The 21,681-nt window shown below is 43.2% G+C and overlaps 1 protein-coding gene across 2 annotated transcripts in view; it reads right to left on the reverse strand.

Annotated features, from left to right (window-relative positions):
- Window positions 1-7,762: 7,762 nt before the first annotated feature.
- bckdhb (branched chain keto acid dehydrogenase E1 subunit beta) overlaps window positions 7,763-21,681 on the reverse strand; it is a 37,509-nt gene continuing 23,590 nt past the window's right edge. For both annotated transcript variants that reach the window (XR_004609083.1, XM_034528688.1), the window contains exons 9-11: window positions 16,289-16,375; window positions 9,261-9,412; window positions 7,763-8,204 (exon numbers count right to left, since the gene is read on the reverse strand). Coding sequence is in view for 1 of the 2 variants with exons in the window: in XM_034528688.1 (XP_034384579.1) it covers window positions 9,272-9,412; window positions 16,289-16,375 (228 nt within the window). In the remaining variant the exon portion in view is untranslated. The remainder of the gene's footprint in view (window positions 8,205-9,260; window positions 9,413-16,288; window positions 16,376-21,681) is intronic.

The raw sequence follows: 21,681 nt of genomic DNA on the forward strand, positions 1-21,681 counted from the left end.
GACTCAGCCTCGAGGAAGGTGAAATGTTTTACTGTTCACACATTTCCCCCCTCGCTGAACTCAAATGACTCCTCTCTCTCCCCTCCCATGCAAAACAGCGTTCCTTGAGATCCTTCGGCACCGCCGCTCTAAATGCACATCTGAGAGTGGATTAAGTTCTCTGTGTCTATGAGTGTTTCTGAAAACTGAGAGTGTGTGTGTGTGTGTGGGTGTGTGTGTGTGAAGGGCTGAAGAATGGGAGCCGTGCCACAAGCCCATACTGGCATGTTCAAAACGGTGGAAACACGGCACATTTGTGGGGTTTTTCTACCACGGTGTCGTGCGTTGATGGCAATCTGTGTTATGGTCTTGATCAATATTCAAAACAAGCTGTTGGAATACATTCTCTGTCGTGACGAATACTGGGCATTGTTAAAATCTCTCATAAAGATCCTGCGCTGGTGGCGAGAGCTAATGATGTCCGTAAAATAGTTTGATTTCATCCTAACCAAATTACCTCTCCAACTTTTGTAGATCATCACGACACACACTCTCTCCAAATGGATTCACTTACACAGAGGAAGCTCTTTATCTTCTGGAATGCTCCGAGAGAAAAGAAGAAAATATAAATCACGGACATGCATCTGAAATCCAAACTGCATTTTGTGAAGTGATACAAGTGGTTTACACTTGTCCTTCTCAGTGTGAGACTTAGCACATATGGACATCAACGGGGTTGGATGGAGATGAAGCACAGTGGACCCGGTTGATAGAGCACCCACTCTCTCTCGCACCTTTTTAATCTTGAACTTTCTCCAAACCAGCTGCTGAGCAGAGCCTGCACCAGCTGGCCACACACAGCAGATACTGGATGCTGTCTACACACAACAATGTTATATATATACTTCAAACCTGGCAGCACTATATCTACAGACAATACATTTATTCCCAAGCACTGCAACTGTAGACCTAATCTTTACAGATTTCAGTTCATCAAGCCGTTGAAGCTTTTGGTCGTGGTGGAACCATCGTGTGTGTCTAATGAAGAAAAAAGTGGAAGTAGACAGAAAGGAAGGACAATAAAAATGTCTGGGAAAAAAAAAGAAAAAAGGATTGGGACAGTATCACATTTTAAAGCCCCGTTGTGCAGAGAAATTCCAGCTCTGGTTCCGCCCAGTGGAAGTCTCTTAAACGTTAAAAGTCTCTTAAGGGAATCTGCTAAACACACAAAGCCGGGCTCAGACTACAAGACATTTTTAGAATCCTTGAAGTCGGGTTGCATCACACATTGGGTTGCATGCAACGACTCATCACTCTGTTTGTCTTGCTGGACTTCGAAAATACGAGCATTTTTATGTTGTCGTATGGTAATGTTTTTTCCCACAAACTATCTTTGACTGAGGAAAAATCCCCAGCTTGCAGAGATACACTGTGGTGTGTGTGTGTGTGTGTGAGTGTGTGTTACTTTTTGCAAATTAAAGTAGAGATGAAAGGTTCAGATGTCTGAAGGGAATCTGGTTATTTTGCCAACCCAAATGTACTCGTTTCCAACCAATTGAACATGGAAACTCTGTTTACACACCAAAGGGTGTATGATCGTTAAATAAAGTGAATTGTTATTTTCAATGTTTTATCAGACATAATTCAAACTGCCACAGGCAAACAAAAGCTGTGCTTTGCAAAGTGGAAACTCTGACTCGAGCACAACTTTGGGGTGCTTTCACATCTGTAGTCTGGTTGAAGCTTTGCACGTTAGTTCTGGTTTGCTTCCTATTTACACAGAATTATCATAAGCTAACAAGAGTGATACACACAGAGTTGTACAGAAGAAGTAGAACGTTGATTCGACAGTTTTTGGGATATTGACAATCATCTAAATCTGGTGAAGTTTACGCAACGCTTCTGATGTTAATCTTCTGGCGTCACCAAGACCTCACGAAGAAATGTCTCAATAGTGCGAGTCTGCAAATCGAGCAGGTGGTATGAATAATGACTAACAAGTAGAGGCAAGAGGGTATGATCCGGAGCGCATTAGTGTGGGATCAGTGTCACACCCTTTGTCATGGGCTTAAATGAACTGACAGGGCACACAGTCGGATACAAGCACAGACATTTCTGGTTCAAAAATTAATTCAGGAAAAATACCACACTGATTTGTACAAGTAGGTCAAAGCACAAACCTTAAACGGATTCATTGTACAAACACTTTCTGAACAGCGCTCTCTATCGGCAGATGCATTTATTTCGCGGTTAGCCTTTGAAAACCACACTAAACCACGCGTCTGCTCTCATAGAAACCTGTGGTTGGTTGGTTTGCTTGGACCTTTTCAGGAGATTTGGTTTCAGTCGTTTTGGTTCGCACCAAGATTTGATTGACAGCTGTCACACACGCCAAAACAAACTGCACTGACTCTGCAAAACGAGCCCGAGTTTGTTTTAACCGGAAAGCACCCATCGTCATCCATCTTCTCGTTTCACTTTGTTTTGTTTTTTTTACTAATCTACATTTTTAAGTTCTCACAGGAGTGCATTCAAAAAGATGGTCGAAGTGAAATTACTGGGCAGAGGAAATTAAACTAACTATAAAAAGCTTTGCTTGAACAAAGCTGCTTTCAAGAAGCGAGCAGCCAGAGGGCTTTGCATGTTTTCCTTTTGTAGGTAGCCTACAGTACACAGTATTCTGGCAACTCATCTATCACTATTTATATTCTCTCTCTCCCAAAGAACTCCCAGCTCAAAAATAGAACAGAATATGTTTCTCATGCAAACCGACGATGACGTAATCGCACCAATAACTACACCAGAAAGCTTCTTGGGGTCCTCAAAAGTCAAACATCATGCTCCCGATACAATAACAAGTCTTTCCCACCAGGCTGGAGTATGGAAACGCTGCCATCCCTGAATTAGGAATAGACTTCCTGTTTGCCAGCTCTCCTTCTATGAGGGCTGGAAACGACGCCGCTGCCAACACAAATTAGCACCATTTTTACGTCACGCGAGACTGAACTACCGTCCGTGTTGACCAGGCGAAATGACCTCCGTTGGACCGAGAGTGTGTTTGCCTCCCTGCCACCCTCTTTACCTTAGCAACCGTTCGTCTGCCCCGACAGTGAGAATGAAAAAATAGCAACAACCTGCTTGTTCTTTTTTTTTTTGGGGGGGGTCAAGAAATGTAATGCCGATTTAGAAGGGACATCATTTAATAATATCCAGCGAGTTTCTGTGTGAGGGGAAATATCTAATAGTCAGACAGGCAGATGTAGTGTCCATGTGTTTGGTGTTTTTAGAGTGCTGTGTTTGGGCTTAAAGAGGCAGCGGACCACAGCGTGGAACAGTATATGCTGTGCAGCGAGCGCCATCAATCTTATGGCATCAGTGAACTAATGTATAACGCATACTTTGTGTGTGTGTACATGTGTGTGTGTGTGTGTGTGTGTGTGTGTGTGTGTGTGTGTGTGTGTGTGTGTGAGTGTGAAAAGCACACCTCTTGCAGGTAAATATTTGATGGGGTAATGAAGCTTTGGGTAACCGGGACAAAGGCAGCCGGTGTTCTCCATCCGTCCCTTGGGATTCTAGTCGGCAAACACTGGAGTCTGTTGCTTTAAAAAGGAAAATGCACATCATGTAAGAGCAGTAGTCTCAAGACGTGTACATTCAACATGATATCATCTTTGGCGTTTCAGGGAGAGACTTAAGCTTTGCCCCGAAGGGTAAGATTTGTTCAACCATGTCGGATTCTCGCGCTATTAAAAGATGGCACGAAGATCCACCTTGTCAAGCTTTAAGCAATGCGTTTGTGTCCACTCAGCATCCTCTGAAGAGCTACAGGCAGCTGTGGGGCGTGGTTCAGGTGTGTGTGTGTGTGTGTGTGTGTGTGTGTGTGTGTGTGTGTGTGTGTGTGTGTGTGTATGTGATACAACATGGGGAGGCGACTGTTTGGTCTCTCTGGTTCACGTAGATGCTGCACGAGAGCAAAGAACATCAATGAAGACTTTTCTCGATCTAAAAGATGTTTTTAGCTTTTCTCCCAACTTGCTTGGTAAGAGTTTGATTGACAGATGGTTCATCCAATCCCCTGCCGCGTGCCTCTTCTTTTAAAAAAAAAATGTTTTAAGTGCCTATCTTTTACAAACGTTTTCCAACAAAGGCTTCTCAGATGGTTCCGTGTAAAACAGACATCTGGCACGGTTGAATATTTGTATTATTAACACATCATAAACTTTGTTTCTACAAAACACAGCATGAATAATACAGTACACGAAACCGGACAACAATTGCTTTTGTCCAACAAAGACTTGGCTGCGTATCTCCCCGTCACAAGGGAGCATTAAAGCTTATATTCTGTTTAGCATTAGTGTGTCCGGACTTTTAGTTCCACAACCCTCCCGGATTTGGAAGTGGATTGTGAGGACTGAGTCTCTGTGGGAGGGTTTTAGTTTGAGAAGCAGAGCAATGGCATGTTTAGGGTGACAAAAAGGTCAAGTTGTGGTCATTGCACCAGCAATTTGTAAACTAGCGACTCCAACTGGTTTCAAATGATCCTTAAAGTCTTAAATTATGTGTAAATTAGTTAGAAGGGCTAATCAAAAGCAATTATGTCAACTATTTTTATTATATTCTTATTGTTTTATTAAATGACTCTGATTCTGAAACAGAAAGACACTGGCATCACATATTTTAACATAACTGCAGGATGTAAGATCATTTTATACTCCGCCCTCAATCAACGAGCTAACCAGTAGACGAGAACGTCAAAGATATGAAACCACAGAACAATCTGGACCTGGCTGTTCACAAACCCATTTCTCTTTCTCGCTGAAAGGGCTCATGTAATAATTAATACGGTCACATTAGTTCCGTTAGCCGGGCAACAGTTACACCTGGCTGTCAGTCAAACTGGTTATCGTGGCACACCCTGTTTTAATTGAGTGGCGCATACAATCTCTACTTAGAAAACACGTTTGCGTAAACGTGAATTTATGGGGAGCTTGTGCAGCTGTCGACGGCGGAAGGAAGGAAGGAAGGAAGGAAGGAAGGAAGGAAGGATTTCTCTGCAAGACTAGCTCAAGGTTACTTTTGATTTGTAAATATCGGACCAAGCCAGTTCATTCATTACTTCAGGTATGCTGAACACAAATATGGCAATGTGAATCTGAGCCATCTAAAGATGGAGGTGTGAGATATGGCACTGCTCACCTGCTAATTACAACAAAAAACAGTTTTTATCTGTGAAAATGAACGACTTCCTAATTCAATTATTGCAACAATGTAAAAAAAACACCCCCCAAAAAAAAGATAAAAGGCAAACAACTAAAAAAGGACCCATCATTTTTTTCTATCCACCAACACGTCATTTGTTTCACCATCATCGTAAGGTTCCACTTAAACCACCGGATAAACTATCCCATGCGGTACCTATTATAATTAACTATCAAAATAAAACATCAGATGGATGTTGAATGAATACAAACCTACACATTTGTAATGATGCTGTGAAAACGCGCCCCGACGACCATTCAAATGCACAACTGGCCACATTACAGGGCCGAGCGGTTCTATAATCTTCAGTAATCTCTGGTTGTCCGGTCTTGACATTCACCAGAGCGTCTTCACCCCCTGTCGCTCCGAGCCGTGACCTACCACCCCTGGTTTCTGCGTTTCATGTAAATATAGTGTGTAATGACACACTGTCAGAACACAGATGCTATTATGGCCATCCTACCAAGCAGAGGTTATCTTCGCCACCCCGCCCCCCCCCCAAAAAAAAGAGAGGCCGCCTCACCACCGTGGTTTTTAAAGGCACCACTTTCACCCAGACCAAAATGACAGACATGATTTTTATCTTTGCATTTTGACCAGGGTTGATGGAGGAGAGTGCTGAGAATCATATCTGAAACTTTACAAGGATTTAACGGAGACACAAGCTAATTAGTGGATTTATTATTTATTTTTTATACATACATTGGGTTAAAACCATGTCATCTGTGACTGCTGATTCCGGTTTCTCCCCAAAGGTTTTTCCGTTAAGGTGAGAGGGAGTCCAACGTAATGAGCGATTATGAGCATCAGGGAGAACATTTTGGCGCGGCGCCACATTCCAGCTAAGAAGACAATTGCAAATGTCTCCCTTTGAAAGTTCAGACTGTAATAGGCCGTGTACGTCCAGCAGAGAAAAAAAAAAAAGGGTCTGGTCATTGTTACCATGAAATTCAACCGCTCAGTTCTATCACAACCATTCCAGATGTATTTATTTTTACAAGTCACAAATCAACATTCCTGCTGCCAACTGGTTTTATTTGGTTTGGATACCAAATGAAACATGAGTGATGCAGCTTTTTTTTTCTTTTTTATAAATACTGCCCACAAAAGCCGGTCCCATCACATTCACAAATTGTTTACAGTAGGATATATTGAAAGCAGTTGCTCCATAAAAGAAAAGAGCATGTCAAACGCACTGCAGCACACATCTTGATCTCTACAAACTAAAAATATTTCCAAATAACACACAAGAAATAGCCTTATGGCTATTGTAAGACGGGGCCAAACCATTAGGACCCTCTCTGGTGTCCAGATTGGAAACGGAGTCGTCCCGTCGGGATGTTTGCGCTGTACTCCACTGCTCTTCAAAAGCTCACACTTTGAAGTCACTCTCACCTTTCTCCTAAACCCAACTGATGGGTCGAGTTCAGCACTTGAGACGCACATTAAATTTAAAAAAGACCTTGAGGCACGGGGGCGTCCTGCTCCAGGGGGCCTCGTGGCTCTACTGTGAATGTTTCATTAGCCGGCTGGTTATTCTTTCCCCACAGGCTTAAAACTGAGGAGAAAATGAGGAAGCGATACTAACATGCTGGAGGCAAAAACTGGCAAATATATATATATATATATATATATATATATATATATATATATATATATATATATATATATATATATATATATACACACACACCGCAATAAAAAGGAATAAATAAGTAATTTTACAAAACGTTTCCACGCGTTTGCGTTTTCTTTTCTTACCGTGCCGGAGATCCCTTAGAAATATGACACATAGCTGTAGTATTGTGCAGTAGGTCGGAAATGTCATATACAGTATTTGCATTCAGCAGTGTATTGTAGGCAGACAGGCATGTCAACAATAGTAAACCAAGAAAAATAAGAATTATAATAATAATTCTGCTTAAGCACGATTCAAACATCGTCTCTGGAAATGAAACCTTTTGTTGTCGTTGTTTTAAGCCTTAAGGATTATGTACATTTTGTACACAAAATAATGGTTTGGTTTAACTGTCGTGAGCATTTGTTGCGGACTAAACTGATTTTATATGCTTCTTAACGTGCCTGAAAATGTATCTGGCGTGTTACAAATGAGTTATAGTGAACACTTCTCATGCTCCTCAGAAGAACTCTGCCCCATTTTGGGGATTTGCCAAATTTCTGACCTATAACCAGGCAGGTTCCTAACGTGGGGCGGATTTTAATGGCTGTAATGCTTCAGTTTTTCTGTAAATAATAATAACAGAGCAAAAGGTTGCACAGTGGCCATGACGTAACAGTTGATGCCTTTTTGGTAGTTGCACCATTTATAAGTGCTACGTCTGTTTTGCCTAAACAGACCGACGCAATAAATGTGTTCAACAAGTTATAAAATTCCCCGACTTCATCAGAGGATTCATAAAATGTGTAGACTGATTCTGTCATATTATTTATTTTAGCCACAATGACCAGGAAAGGTATACTTTAAAATGACACTTTAAAATCCCAAGTAATGCAAATCAACAAATCAAATGTTTTCACCAAATCGGATTACTTTATTTTCCTTAAAAACCAGAAATCAACTATATTAATACAATATGGATTAGTGAAGGGCAAACTAAATAAAGATTAGAGCAGAGCTGGACACATTGGATTTAAAAAAGGTAACAGCACGGATAGGCAAATGCAATAAAGTCAATCAAATACGCTGACACAGTATCCAACACTTATTTAAGAGGAAGTCAAATTATGTGCATGGCGTCGACGCCAAAGCAGCGAGCCACCATATAGAGCGGATCGGAGGCGCTGTAACAGTCTTTTAGCTGGAAGACACTGCGGGACATGGAGCCCATCTAGATACTGCTTCCTGGATGGTCAACAACGTGTTTTTTCCTGGCTGCTCTCCGCCGATTTGATAAATGAAGAGGAAGAGGAGAGAGCGTGGAGTTCAGGGTCACCAGAGGTTGGCTCTGGAAGAGGAGAGAGGTTCAATGAGTGGAAGAGAATAACTTGGCGGTCCACAGTGGATGACAGACGAGGAGGAAAAGTAGAGCTGGATTGAGATGCAGTGAGGATGAAAGGTGACACGTTGGATTTTATTACATATGTTATTAATGGCTCCTTCCACATTATTAGACAACATATCTACAGAGCTAGAGAGCACTATGTGGTTACGCTAGTAAATTGGGCATATCCATGACATGTAGGCCCTATGAACACTACAATAAGTCTTGGGTGGTCTGATTACAGGTCAGTGGATCTAACCACAGGTGTAAATACACCCAAAACAGACGCTTCAGTGTGCTCAAGCTTTACATCGGGTGCCAGAATGTCCCCAGTTGGGCTTTCTGGAGACGGCCGGCTCTCTCCTGCTGTGCCAGCAGGCATCAGAACTAAAAGGGTTATTGGCGCTAGAAGAGTCAGACAAGGTCTGTTTTTAGAAACATATAATACACATATGTCACTTAGTCTATCGAGTCAAAAACATTGAAAATGGCCATTATATTTTTCTAAAGCACCGGGGTGACACATTTAAACAATAAAAACCAAAAATATATATATATACACACACACATTAATGCTAGTTTAAAATGTAGTACAGAAACAAAGATACATTTTTTTTGTGCTGCCCTATTTATGTTTCTTTCTTCATACTTCTGTATATTATTCACTGCAGGATCAAATGTGCATCCAAAATAAAAATCCCACGTGGTTATTTAGCTGCATTTCAGATGTAAATGACACCATGTCTGCACAGGTCCCTGGAACGTCCATTAGCTTGTGATGTCTGGAAAAGAATAACTCTATATGTCTAGTCGGAAAAGATATGAAATGCAATTTAATTTCCTCTAATGATGGTGATTACTCACGGCAGGTCATTAATTGTTTCCATATCTTCATAACTACATTACTGGAATATATAATGCAGATTATAGGGTTATGGTTGACAGGGCCCAATATACATTAAGTGTTGGAAAATTACTTAATTTCTTTCTTCAAAAAGGAGGTTGCCAGATCTTTCCTACCTGACGGGTGTTCAGTAGTTGATCATCTTCTTAATTGCATCAAAGCACTTCCACTTGTCTGGGATGTAGAAGGGCTCAAAGATGTGAGGGAAGGGGGTGTCATAACCGCAGACCCTGCTGATGGGAGCCTCCAGGTTAAGGAAGCACTGCTCCTGCAGGGCACAAACAAACAAACAAACAGATGAGGACAAATACTCTCAACATGGGTCGACTGCTGTCATTGCTCAAACATGAATTCATTCGGGCGGGGAAGCCAAGCTAAACATGTTCGGACGACAACAGCTCTGAACTTCATATAAGCAGCTGCACGTCACACGTTGCTTTTCAATGCTTCGGCATATCCACCACTATCAATAAAATAAAAAAGGTATATAAGATATTGATTGGGACTTGCCAACTTATTTGTATTGCCATATCTGACTTATATGCTTCAAGTCAAAAGGGTTCATTCAGAGCAGAGCCCCGTGCTCCGTGCAAAACAAGCCACGACTCGCGTCTCTATATTGGCCTTTGACCTCTCCCCATGGAGACGCAGCCGAAAGGAGTTGGCCAAAACACTCCAACTGGGACAAACCCCCTAATGTGTTAAATGGACACGCAGCGACAGACCTGAAGTACCCTCTTTCGGAAGAAACTGACCTGCGAACAACTCGAGCAACCAAACCGAAAGCATCGGAGGCGACTCCGAGGAAGTCCTCTTGTATTTGCCTGTTTGTCTCTCGGCCTCTGACAGACGCTGAGCGGATTTTGACCCGTTTTGTTGCGACACCGACAGCGTCACACACTCACACTCACACTCACACTCACACTCACACTCACACTCACACTCACACTCACACTCACACTCACACTCACACTCACACTCACACTCACACTCACACTCGGCCACCAGAAAGCTGCCATGGACATTGTTTGGCGCGCAGGACGTCCATGTTTCACACCATGCTGTCCATGTCTTATGTAACACCTGGCAGAATCCAGGGGAATGTTAAACTTGACGCAGAGCCTTTTGTGCTTTGCTAGGTTTCCAGAGAGAGAGAGAGAGAGAGAGAGAGAGAGAGAGAGAGAGAGAGAGAGAGAGAGAGAGAGAGAGAGAGAGAGAGAGAGAGAGAGGACAGAGACTGCTGCTCTGTGTGCCTGGGGAGTTGACGTGGTACAGTGAGAACTTTCCCACCTGGACGACAGCAGTTAATTACTAAAACAGGAACAAGTCTAAGCCATGCTAGTGGTTACATGAGGCTGTGTTTAGGCAAGGCTGTATGAAGAAAAATGAATACAGGTGGGGCTCTTTTCTTTCCTATGAAAGTTGTTGACCAAAATCCTCCTGAAGGGAACGTGACTGTGACCACCACATTGCACGGGAGTCCATCCAACAACCGTGAATGTCAAACTCTTGGGACCGTAAGACGAGAAGCAAGGGGAAGTCCGTGAATTGATAAAAGACATTAGGAGATATCCTCTAGGCGCCGTGCAAAGATGGCACTTGAGGAGTAGGGACACTGGTGATTAATGAAGAAACTAGCCATTATGGGGTTAAAATCAGTCACAGCGTCAGTAATGTCTTCAAATAGACAATCTGAAGCCCTCACAGTCGCATCATCAGGTCGGTTCCTGTTGGCGCCAGTAAGAATGAAACTCCAAAAGCAGAGGGGTGGGGGGGGGGGGGGGGGGGGGGGGGGGTCTCCACCTGACCTGTGCAGGGCTCTGTGCACCGCTGGACTCTCGCACCCTTGGAATGAACTATGATTAGCTTTAAAGAATGCACCCTGAATGGAGACGAGTAGTTCCTTTCCTCTCCGTTGCTCCGCTCCCTCCATCCTTGTAGAGTCTCTCCAACAGTAACCACTGTTCCGGTTACCTGTCATATAGACCTAGTGTCAACCCTTGTGCCTTTTTTTTTTTAATTGAGTTAATACGTTAAGTGAATAAGCCACTTAAGAAAAAGAAAAGAAAGGTCCTGACCTCCTGTCATATTGCACAAGTGGCCTCCGGGCAAAGCAGATCAAGTATCCCTGTTTTGACACGCAGCGAATGAGCTATTTTTGAAATGGTGAACTTCTCTGATGGAAACTCCTCCCACTAGCCCAAAAATAAAACAAGGTACGTTGTTGCAGTTTATTGACAATAAGATGATCCTCAACATGTATTATCTTCCCGTCTACAGACGACACGTCAGACTAGCAGCAGGGAGTGTGTTCTTTTGTCTGGAACGCGTCTGTAATCTCCTCTAAATACATTCACTGTGAAGTGGGAGAAAAGTACAGGAGTCCGACTGCCTGCCACCACAGCCGGACGGAGAATGGCCACACAACTCAGATTTCATTCAAATCGTTGTTTATCTTTTTGGGGAGTGCATCATTATATGTATTATACTTTAAAAAAAAGTCAGAATCAAAATATGTCAACCTGGCAGTGCCAAAAAAAACGCTTCTTTAAAATACTTTTGCAGCGGGGGCTTGAGAGTTGCCGTGGCGATATTGTGTCTCTTGTCACTAGTCTCAAGTCTACTTTTTAAAACCTCTCTAAATGAGGTGAAGATCAAACACTTATCTCTTCTTATCTTCATAAAGATTCTAGATTAGAATCTAACGGCTTCTTCCGAGGGCTTCTTTTCTCCGGGCACCCGCTGATGCTATGTTGGACTTGTCATTTGCTGTATATATGTATCTATTAATGCATTATTACCTCGGTTCACTCGGTATCACTTATTTAAAAAAATAAAATCAGATTTTGTTACATTTGTCAATGTTTTGTGAAATAAAACTCCTGCTGTGGTCTTAGAGACAGACTATTAAAAAGTCTACAGGTTATTTAATTTTTTCTTCTTGCTGGTCTTTAGCTTTATCATCTTTTATTCATATAATTTGAATACTGGCTTTTTTTTTTTGTGTGGAGAATTTTGGGTACACAGACGGTAATGCAGCTATGCCATATCCACCGCTATGCCTTTTTGAGTGATTCTATTGTCCAATAGGGATGGGAGCATTTTACTCAAATGCAATCAAATAGAAGCGAAGGCAATAAAATGACATTACATAGAAGCATTGTTGAGGGCCGTTTCAATCCAGCACGGGAATGAAAGCCACTTGAGGGGTGATTAATGAATGCAAGAACATTGTATCTTATAAAAAGGGTTCAATATCATGACGTTCTGAAGGAATATAACAAAGTTCTCTCTCAACCTTCATCTTCATTGCTCCATTTCCTCCTACCTTGTGGACTTCAGACCAACCAAAGAGTGATTTTCTCCAACAGACACCAACGAAATGAAAGCCTAAATGTCTGAATTTACAACATTTTCCAATCGCTTTCATGTGCTGACAATAACCTTGGGGAAGCGCAGTCAGTTGTCTTATTAAAAAAAGGTGTGTTTTAAAGCCAGAGGGTCTGTGTCAGGAAAGGTTCCTTTGAGCCATAATGTAGCGTCACCCTTCAATGAGCATGTTCTGTGTTTTGGGCTCACACAGCCTCCAGCAAGGCAACGCCATGACGATGATGTCATACGTTTCTTTGGGTCATGATCTTCAGAAGAGGATATCAAATTAACTTTTTAAAAAAAAGGGCCTGATTACTTTCACGTAAGCTCACTGAAAACAGTCCGGATCATTTAAAAACACGCCGTCGATGCGTGCCCTAACGGGGCGCTCGCTAATGAAAAGGGAACGGGAGGTGATTTCTGGGCGAGTTCAGTGTGGAAACAAAAACACTTGGAGATGTTTAGGTTGAACAGGAGTGTGCTTGAATAGACTGGAGCCTGGAGCTAATCTGGATCTGGATGTCAACGTTACATATTTCAAGGGTTCGTCTTCCCAGACCTAGATCAACACATTCCTATGATTTTGCTTCAGTGCAGGCTTGACTTACTGAGTTATGGGCCTGTTTAACTGGCCCCTGGGTATTATTACAGGGTATACATGTAATAGTGGACATTTATGATGGAAACTGGAGAGAGAGAAACAAAATGTCCCTCCCACTGACCCCAAAGACATGTCTCCCTTCATTTCTCATACATTCAATGATCTATATTCAGGAGTATGATGAGCCTCCATCGGGCTGCTAGTGCAGGTCGATTCTCAGATGCTCTTTTTACAGAAGTTTGCACAACACCTTGCAGTGACATAAAAGGTAAGAAAAGGCTAATGAGTGAATAAACTGTAGTTTTACCTTAACTACCATCTTCAGTATACTGTATTGTACACTCGCTGTGCCCTTTGCAGTTTGAAAAATGACTGTTCAAAGCAGATAAACCTTCTTGTAATACACCATAGTTGCAATCAAACAGCAGTTAATCTTTTCTTTTCTTTTTCCCGAAAGCCAAAGTCTATTCTTTTCGTATCCTGAATGCACTAGAGTTGGGTCTGTGGCTGTTTGGAGTCCAGAGAAGGAGGGTGATTCACCATTTCTGTCCGTGCATCCCTAAAGGTCCCATGAAAGATGAAAGCATTATCTTTCACCACGTCTCATCCATTCTCTGTCAGGACATCTGCCAAACAAACACTCAGGACAGGGCCAGCTAATGACACATTATTATATCACTCGGGCTGAAGCCAGAGCTCGATAAAGGGAACTTCCCAAGCCCAACTAAACTCCCCTCTGCTCTTCATAGAAAAAAAAGAAAGAAAGAAGGGAACCATAAATGAATCTCCAAGGGACGGGCCTGATGTGGTTAGCGAGTAGGTAAAGCCACGCTCTCACAAATGAGTAGACTGAAGCGCTCTCAGACAACAGTGCCTAGACTATACAGGTTTACTGACAACAAGTTTCTGTTTCTGTCCCTTGATTTTGAGCCCGGGAGGCCATACTAGTAAACGAGGAGGCGTGGTACAAGTTAGAGCCTTTAACAACCACTGCTGAAGTAGTCTCACAATCTGTCTGCTCGCAGCAATATTTTGATTTAGCTATTAACACTATTGAAATTAAAACTGCCATTTTGCCACAAAGTAATCTCCTTCATGCGAGATTTAGCATTTCATTGTTTAATTGTTGTGCGTTTCATCACATAATAAATTTATTTTTTACATTAACTGTGTTTTATGTTGCGTGTTAATACCTACTGAAAGCTTCCCGGATTGAAAACTGCGTTTTATGCAGTTTTCAAGGTTCACAGCCTCCAGCAGGTTTCAGACAGGTTTTCGGCTGCTTATGGAAGATGGATATCCATCACTGTTCGATAGCACTTACACCGCGATACGTCATGATGTCTGTACCGTTTTTCAGATTTAATAGACGGAGAGACTCAACAAAGCCAGGTCTCTTGTTGCACAGTTTCAATAAATAGGAACTTCTTTGAAATTAAGAGTGTTGTCCTCATCTCTCATTAGACAATAATAGCAAAAAGTACAATATTAGTAAGTAATGGCTGCAGGTTTGAGGGATGTTTGTCGCCTCCGCCGTTGTCCTTTGACACCCTCTCTCCCTCTGTGTGTGTGTGTGTGTGTGTACACATATAGCACAGCCCTTGGTCCTTTTGCACTTTGTGTAGCTGCTTGGTTTGACCGTGGTAACAATGGATTCCAATGGTGACCCAGTTTAATGGTAAGGGCAAAAACAAAACGATGCTTAACATCAGTAGTTATGGCTGTACTTCTGTCTGAGGCAGTCACTCGTCACCCTTTCATGCCACATACGAGACGGCGTTTGGGTTGAACAAGTTCAGAGGCTCTGAGAATATCAGGCATGTTCATCTGGCTTATTGATAAGAAATTCTGTCGTCCCATGAGCTGGTAACTGGCTGCCATAAAGCGTTTATAAACCCTTAATGGCAGTAAACACATCACTTAAGAGGGATGGCTTATTGGGAATTACAGGCTACTGTGGGCCATCACTCTGTATTTGTGAATGAAACATAACAAGCATATTTCTTCATCTTTGAAGGAGTGATATCTGTAATATAATGTAGGGTTTAATAGTGTGACCGAGGCCTTGTAGGCCAAGCTGCATCCTTTTAAAAAAACACAACTATGAGGTTTTCCCCCTGCGGCCATGTGAAAAACGGCAGATCAAGGGAACCAGTGAACACACCAACAACTTACATCACCCGTACACAATGTGGAAACATGGAAATGAGGGAGATGAGTCATTGGCCATTTAAGACCTCACTGACGGGGGAGAGAGAGAGAGCAACATCTGACTGGCAGTAAAAGTGAAGAGGGTCAACAGATATTACTGCTTCAACTCAGAGTACATGAACATAAACAAGCACACTGCTCCAGGTGACAGTGCATACAATTAGTCCGGTAACGGGTATAAAAAAAAAAAAGAGGAGAGTTGGAGAGACGTGCAGGGTGAAAAAAATACAACAACAAAAAACACATACTGAAGCCTAGTATGTCACCAAGCAAAAACAGACACAATTAAGATGATGGGAAGTGGAAGACATTTCATTTAGTCATGCATCACATTTGGTTTAGAATGTGTCACAGTCAGCTGTCTCTGGCATGTGTTGCTTACAGTGTCCAATATTTCGTAAACCTTATATGGATAGTTAGACTCACTGTATCAACAATCTCATATGAGAAGTATAAACTCACAAAGGATCCTCTATACGGCTAAATAGACCAATCATACTCTTCTAGTATACGGTCATCTTTTGGATCATTAGCTTCTTCTTCTTTTTTTTTGCACTCTTATTGTTGATGGCTCCGGGACCAGCAGGTAGCAAAGTGCCTCTACTGCTCTTGGGCAGGAGTGTATATATATATTTTTTTTAAATTTTTATTTATTTATTTAATACTGCCATTCACTTGTCCCTTTCAACTCACTCAGAATCTTTGACTCTGAGCTCTACCGCTGTGCCTCCCTTCAACTCTCCAGCGGCCCTTCCCAGGGAGACGCACCTCACCGCTTTAAAGCCACTGCTTTGGGCCACTCGGTGAAAGGCTCTGCTAGCTTTATTACAAAAGAGGAACTTTTATTGCCAAAACCATTGCAATCTATTAAGACCGATAGCTTTGAAGATAACCGCCTACCCCTGGGGGCTACAGATCCCAGTAAACCCTCATGAAAACAGTGTGTTCTGAGGCACTTACCTGTACTGAAGAGCTAATTTCAGCAGCAAAGCCTCCGGTTATTGGCGCTTCATGGCTGATGAGCAAGCGTCCGGTTTTCACCACCGACTGAAAAACAACAAAAAAAAGGCACAGAGATGATTAAAGTAAGTTCAGCGTTCTCCTCTTTCATTGCTTCAAAGCAGCAGTGGCTCTAAATTATGTGGCTGACATTATCCGCGAAAATAAAACAGGGCAAGTGGGCCAATACATGCACATCAAAGTACAGACTCAAGATTGTTGGCGGCGCCTGCACTGCTCAGCTGGACGGATGAGCGTCACCAACACTGTCACTCAAATCAAGTGAGCTTTCTTTTTCTTATATTCTGACAGCTACCCGGGACCAGTTGCAGTCTTCTGCAATGTGGCCGTTACCCAGTAAGAATGGCTCATACTGCCTGCTGTGGTATGCTGTATCTGCATGCTACCCTCAGGCTGCATGCATGTCTGTCTGTGTCGCTGGGTGTGCATGCATAACATGGATCCGAAGAGTATGAGTTGGAGAGCTGATTTAGGCTGGTACACAGTGCCAACGGGACAATCATGGGCATTAGAGGTCTCAGCCTCCCAGGCATTTACATTTGGCTTTTCTGCAACGTGCCATTAGAGCAGAAGGATGCTGCTCCACCCGTTATCTACCACAGCGTAAAACCAATACTATAATCTCATCCACTTGGCACTGGTCCAGACCAAAGCTATGTCTGTTTTATGCAACTTCAGCAAACCTTTTTCTCTCCGCTGGTCCGTCGTTGGATTTCCACTTGTTCCCAGCAATGAATTGGGTAAACACCTCGTAAACTCAATTTAGAATTATTACCAATAGCAATGTACTTATCCACATTATTTTTGAGAAATGAAAACGTCCAACAGGATTTAAGATGTGTGTGTGAATCCGTGGACTGTTTAATATACTTTAATCCTCCACTAAACCATACGCTCTTTATTTGAACACAGCGGGGTCAACATCGGGTAGCACTCCATACACTCAAGCCACTGAAAACAGGCATCGCATGGCAATATGACACTGTAAATCAGGCCAGACATTTCTTCCCCTCAAACAGGACCACATGGAGAATGTTTACATTGCTGAGGTCCCCGGGTTTGGCTGTGAGGCACCACATACTCGCAGCAAACTGTACCACTATCACACACTTTGGGGGCTAAATTGAGTCTGCACCGTGTCACTCCAGGGAACCAATACTTGATGCAAAGCCAACACGCCTCTCTTCCTGGTGGAAGTTAGAAGCTGGAATGCAATGGTCCTTAAAAAAGGGTGAAACATTCTTGCAGAAAAGCTGGTGTGAGTTTGCAGAGGCTTCGTGTTTAGCAATGTTTGACCAGTTGAGTTGAATGAGTTCAGTGTGCAAAACAGAAAAATCACTGATTATTACACCATCTTCAGGAATGTGGATGTTAATTACACTGGAAGACAACACCAGTTGACGATCAAGCGAGGGGTTGAGAGTAGGGCGATGTCTTGATATGACGTGTTGCCGTTAGGTTGGCCTTAGCGCCATGACTCATACAGGTGCGGTGCTGCCCAATCCCCTACCCTGCCCCCGATGCTGAACTCAGTCCTCATCGTACAGACTCTGCTACACGCAAAAGGCTGTCAACATGATTTCCAACTTACACTGCGACTCCAGCATCACCTTGACATCCCTGTGGGGTTATCTCCCCGAGGGGAGACCCATCACACTGCATCAGGATTGCATTCTTCAGATGCTTTTGACACAAAAAGGAGCCTGCCGTTGTTTTTACAATACTGTGGGGTAGAATGTCAGACCCTTTGAGGCCTGGGGAAAGCTTGTGAACCAGTTAATAGACTTGACCCAAAAGTGACAGTCACTGGCACTAGTTCAGTGGGCTAAGTAGTGCATAATATGAGACGTTAACTTTAACGCAAGGAGTCTGTACATGCATGTCCTTTCGTATAACTCAAGATATTCTGGGGGCTTATGGACGTGCAGTGGAACATTTTGTGCAATATGGACATGTTCAATATTCAATTTGTAAAAAAAATGGACATTTTCTCACTATACTTTCTCACTCTTTCAATGAACTCCAATGCATTGAATTGATTGCTACGGTACACATGCTGTGTGCTCAGACTAATAATGCTGAAGTGTATTAGGTGTAGGGTTTACCTTGTACACCACCTGAGTTTAGTGTGTTAGCATGTGAACATTGGCTAATTGGAACCAAACACAAAAGTGCAGGGAAGGCTGACGAGAACGACATTCATTTTGCAGATATTTGACCAGACACCAAAGTATTGGAGACATAAAGATTTTGACCCGATGATGGAAAGTCCGGGGTTCACCCAAAATCATTAGGATTCATGCTCTGGGCGCCATGGATACCTGTGCCGAATTGTATTGCGATCGAACCAGTGTCGAGACACTTCACTTAAAAACCACAAATGTCAAAGTCGTCAATATTGGATTTTGCATTTGTCCGTTTCTAGAAACATTTTTGGGGAACATGTGTCCGTCTGAACAAAAGTAGCAATCGTAAAAGCCTCCGTAGTCAGACTGCAACCCAACCATGACCGGCCTTACGCCCAAAACCTCACTGCCCGAGGTTTCAACAAGAAACAAAGAAAAGATGCATCTCTGACAAGAGACTAACTTCTACATAGAAAGTGTGGCTGCACTCTTAAAGCCAGTTGCTTCAGGTTGCCGAGGTGGCTTTCAGGAAACGGAACCCCTCTCAAGAATTAAAGACGACACAGTGCTGTGTACTCCTCCGTAGTCTGCTGTTGGAGCAGCATCGGAGCTGCTGGTGATAGTTTGGCCGGGCGACAGCTCGGGTGGCTGCAGCTTTACTACTCATTGTGCTGCAGGGCTGTCATTAGATGCCAGAGTTGTTCCGCTGGCTGCAGAGGAAATGTCGTGTTTACTGCCATTCCCATACACCCAAACGTAATGAGCAACATGGAGCTCGTACCTCCTGCGCTCACTCTGTCCTCACGTACTTCAAAAATCGGTCTCTTCCACCATCAGGCTCCTTCTGTCCTGTTCTCCGTGACTCCAATCGTTGCTCCATGCTGTGGTGTCTCATCATCATCATCATCATCATCAATCCATCCCTAAAACCATACATGTTACCCTTCTGCTCTAAAGCCTATGCTCCCGAACCCAGTGCTGCCCACTATGCATCCTCACCACTCAAGAGGCCAGCGCCAATGACCTGGCGTAACCTCAGGGGCTCTAGCCAGAGCTGTCACTCTCCCAAGGCATATATACTCTCGCACACAGACCACACAGCCACATATGCACGTGTGTGTTCTCAGGTACACCACGCGAGCAGACACACAATGCTTTTCATACACGGCGTACTCGAGATTGATTGATTTACATTTTCTGATCATGACAGCGAGTTACTTTCACAGGTCGCTCCCTGCCGCTGATGCTCTTTTGGCATTGAAGTGTCATCTTAGCAAAAAAAAGAAGCTGCATACATATAGAGCAAAAAAGTAAACAAGTATATAATATACAAAGCACTAATTCATTGTAGAGTGTACAGACTGCGGGGGACGAGAAGTGAATAAAAACAGTCCATAATTGGGGCTAAACTGGGCTGCGGTTTGACTGGTGCAGAATCACATAATGTGCTTTTCAAAGTTTTCGAAAAAAACATGACTCTTTCCAGGATAAGTTGCCAGGATACATTTGTTGGATCTTTATTTTTAACGCCACTAAATTGGAGAAAAAAAAATTTAAATAGTGGTGATGACAAAAACTAAATTTGCTGTGCTTCTACTGTAAAAGGTGCACACACACCCACCCACACACACACACTATGCAAGTCCGTAAGTGCCTTCCCATATAGTATGCCTCCCTCTTCCTCTGGGACCGTCCATCAAAACGCAACAGGCGGAGGAAGTTTAAGCCACCGAGGAGTCGTTCCTTGCCGCTGGATCCTTTTTCCTCCGACCCTGTAATCGCGCGGCCACCACAGGGTCCCGACTCATGCGCCACTGTGTGATCACCGGTGACAAATGAGAGCCGGGATGGGCCTCGACTACTTGCTGGGGCTTTTAAAATGGCACTCTGCGATTAGCGGAGAGGGGTGAGTGCCCGGCGAACCGGTGGCCGGGGGGAAAAAAAAAATCTGAGTGCTGCGAGGGAAGCAGGGTGGGAGGAAACACAAACACTCACTGCCATACAATCATTTGTTCTCTCTCCCACGACAGAGAGAAGGAAAGTGAGAACCAGTGACAGAAAAAGAAAGAGAGCGAGAAAGGATGAAAGAGCAGAGGGAAGCAGCAAGGGTAGAACAGCCTCGGCTCTGGGCGGAGGGCCAAGCCATCCTTCAGAGGAGCCGGGACGCCAGAGGAGACCTCAGACAGAAATAACCCCAAACATCCCATAAAGTCCCATTAAAACCAATTCATCTCAATTACTCCCCGGCACACGCACACACACACTACCTTTATGTCCTGCAACCGCACCACCGACTGCATCGCTGTGTACACAGAGACACACGGCTGCTGCTGCACACACACACACACACACACACACACACACACAGCCGGTTTGAGCAGACAGTAAAAATCATTCAATTACTTTCAAACCGGCCCATAACATGGTCCTCAAAAGTGGCCCTGCATACATAAAAGTGATAGATGACAACATGCGCTAGGCTATAATAGGCTAACCTACATATATAGTAGTAATACGCGAGTTGACCCCACGTGTCGGGCGGGTTCAGGGAAGATTGTTAGAACATTTTACAGGTTTTAAACTATTACTTATTGTGGTATAAACTAAACGTGAAAAAGTTCTGATAAACTGTGTGAGAGATGGAACAAAAGAAAAATCAGCAGCTGCGACAGAAGGAGGCCACAGCTCCCCAAGGGTGACACTACACTCGACTGACACCCTGACCGAGTGTCAGAGGGTGCAAGGGGTCGCCCCGCGCCTAGCACTTTGTGAAAAGTAAAACAAATTAAATAATTCCATCACTCCATATAGCTAAATTAAGGAAAACTTTCCCTTTTAGGATGACGTCATTATGAGTTAGAGCTAAGGTTAGCAGTAATTGCCATGTGGCTAAGGTGAAAAAAACAAACAAAAACACGGTGGATCCTCCAGCTGTGTGATCACGTAGAATCTTCTGCCTCCAGTGAGTGGAAGTGAGTCCTTCCTGCGGTTCGTGACAATCTGTGACTGCAAGGCGACAATTCTGCTAAAAAAAAAATCTTTAATGAGCAAAGAAGTAAAGTAAAAAACGGTTCCCATCGTTCCACATTGTGCTCATTTCTAGAAGTGGCAGGCGGTTCATTTCTTTAGATTAGATTGCTTGTTGCTTCTTTTATGCAATGCAGTAACGTTTACTCCGAGAACATTTTTTAAGTGACCAACTTTATA

Source organism: Cyclopterus lumpus, chromosome 25 (assembly GCF_009769545.1).
Source record: "Cyclopterus lumpus isolate fCycLum1 chromosome 25, fCycLum1.pri, whole genome shotgun sequence".
Lineage (NCBI taxonomy): Eukaryota > Metazoa > Chordata > Actinopteri > Perciformes > Cyclopteridae > Cyclopterus > Cyclopterus lumpus.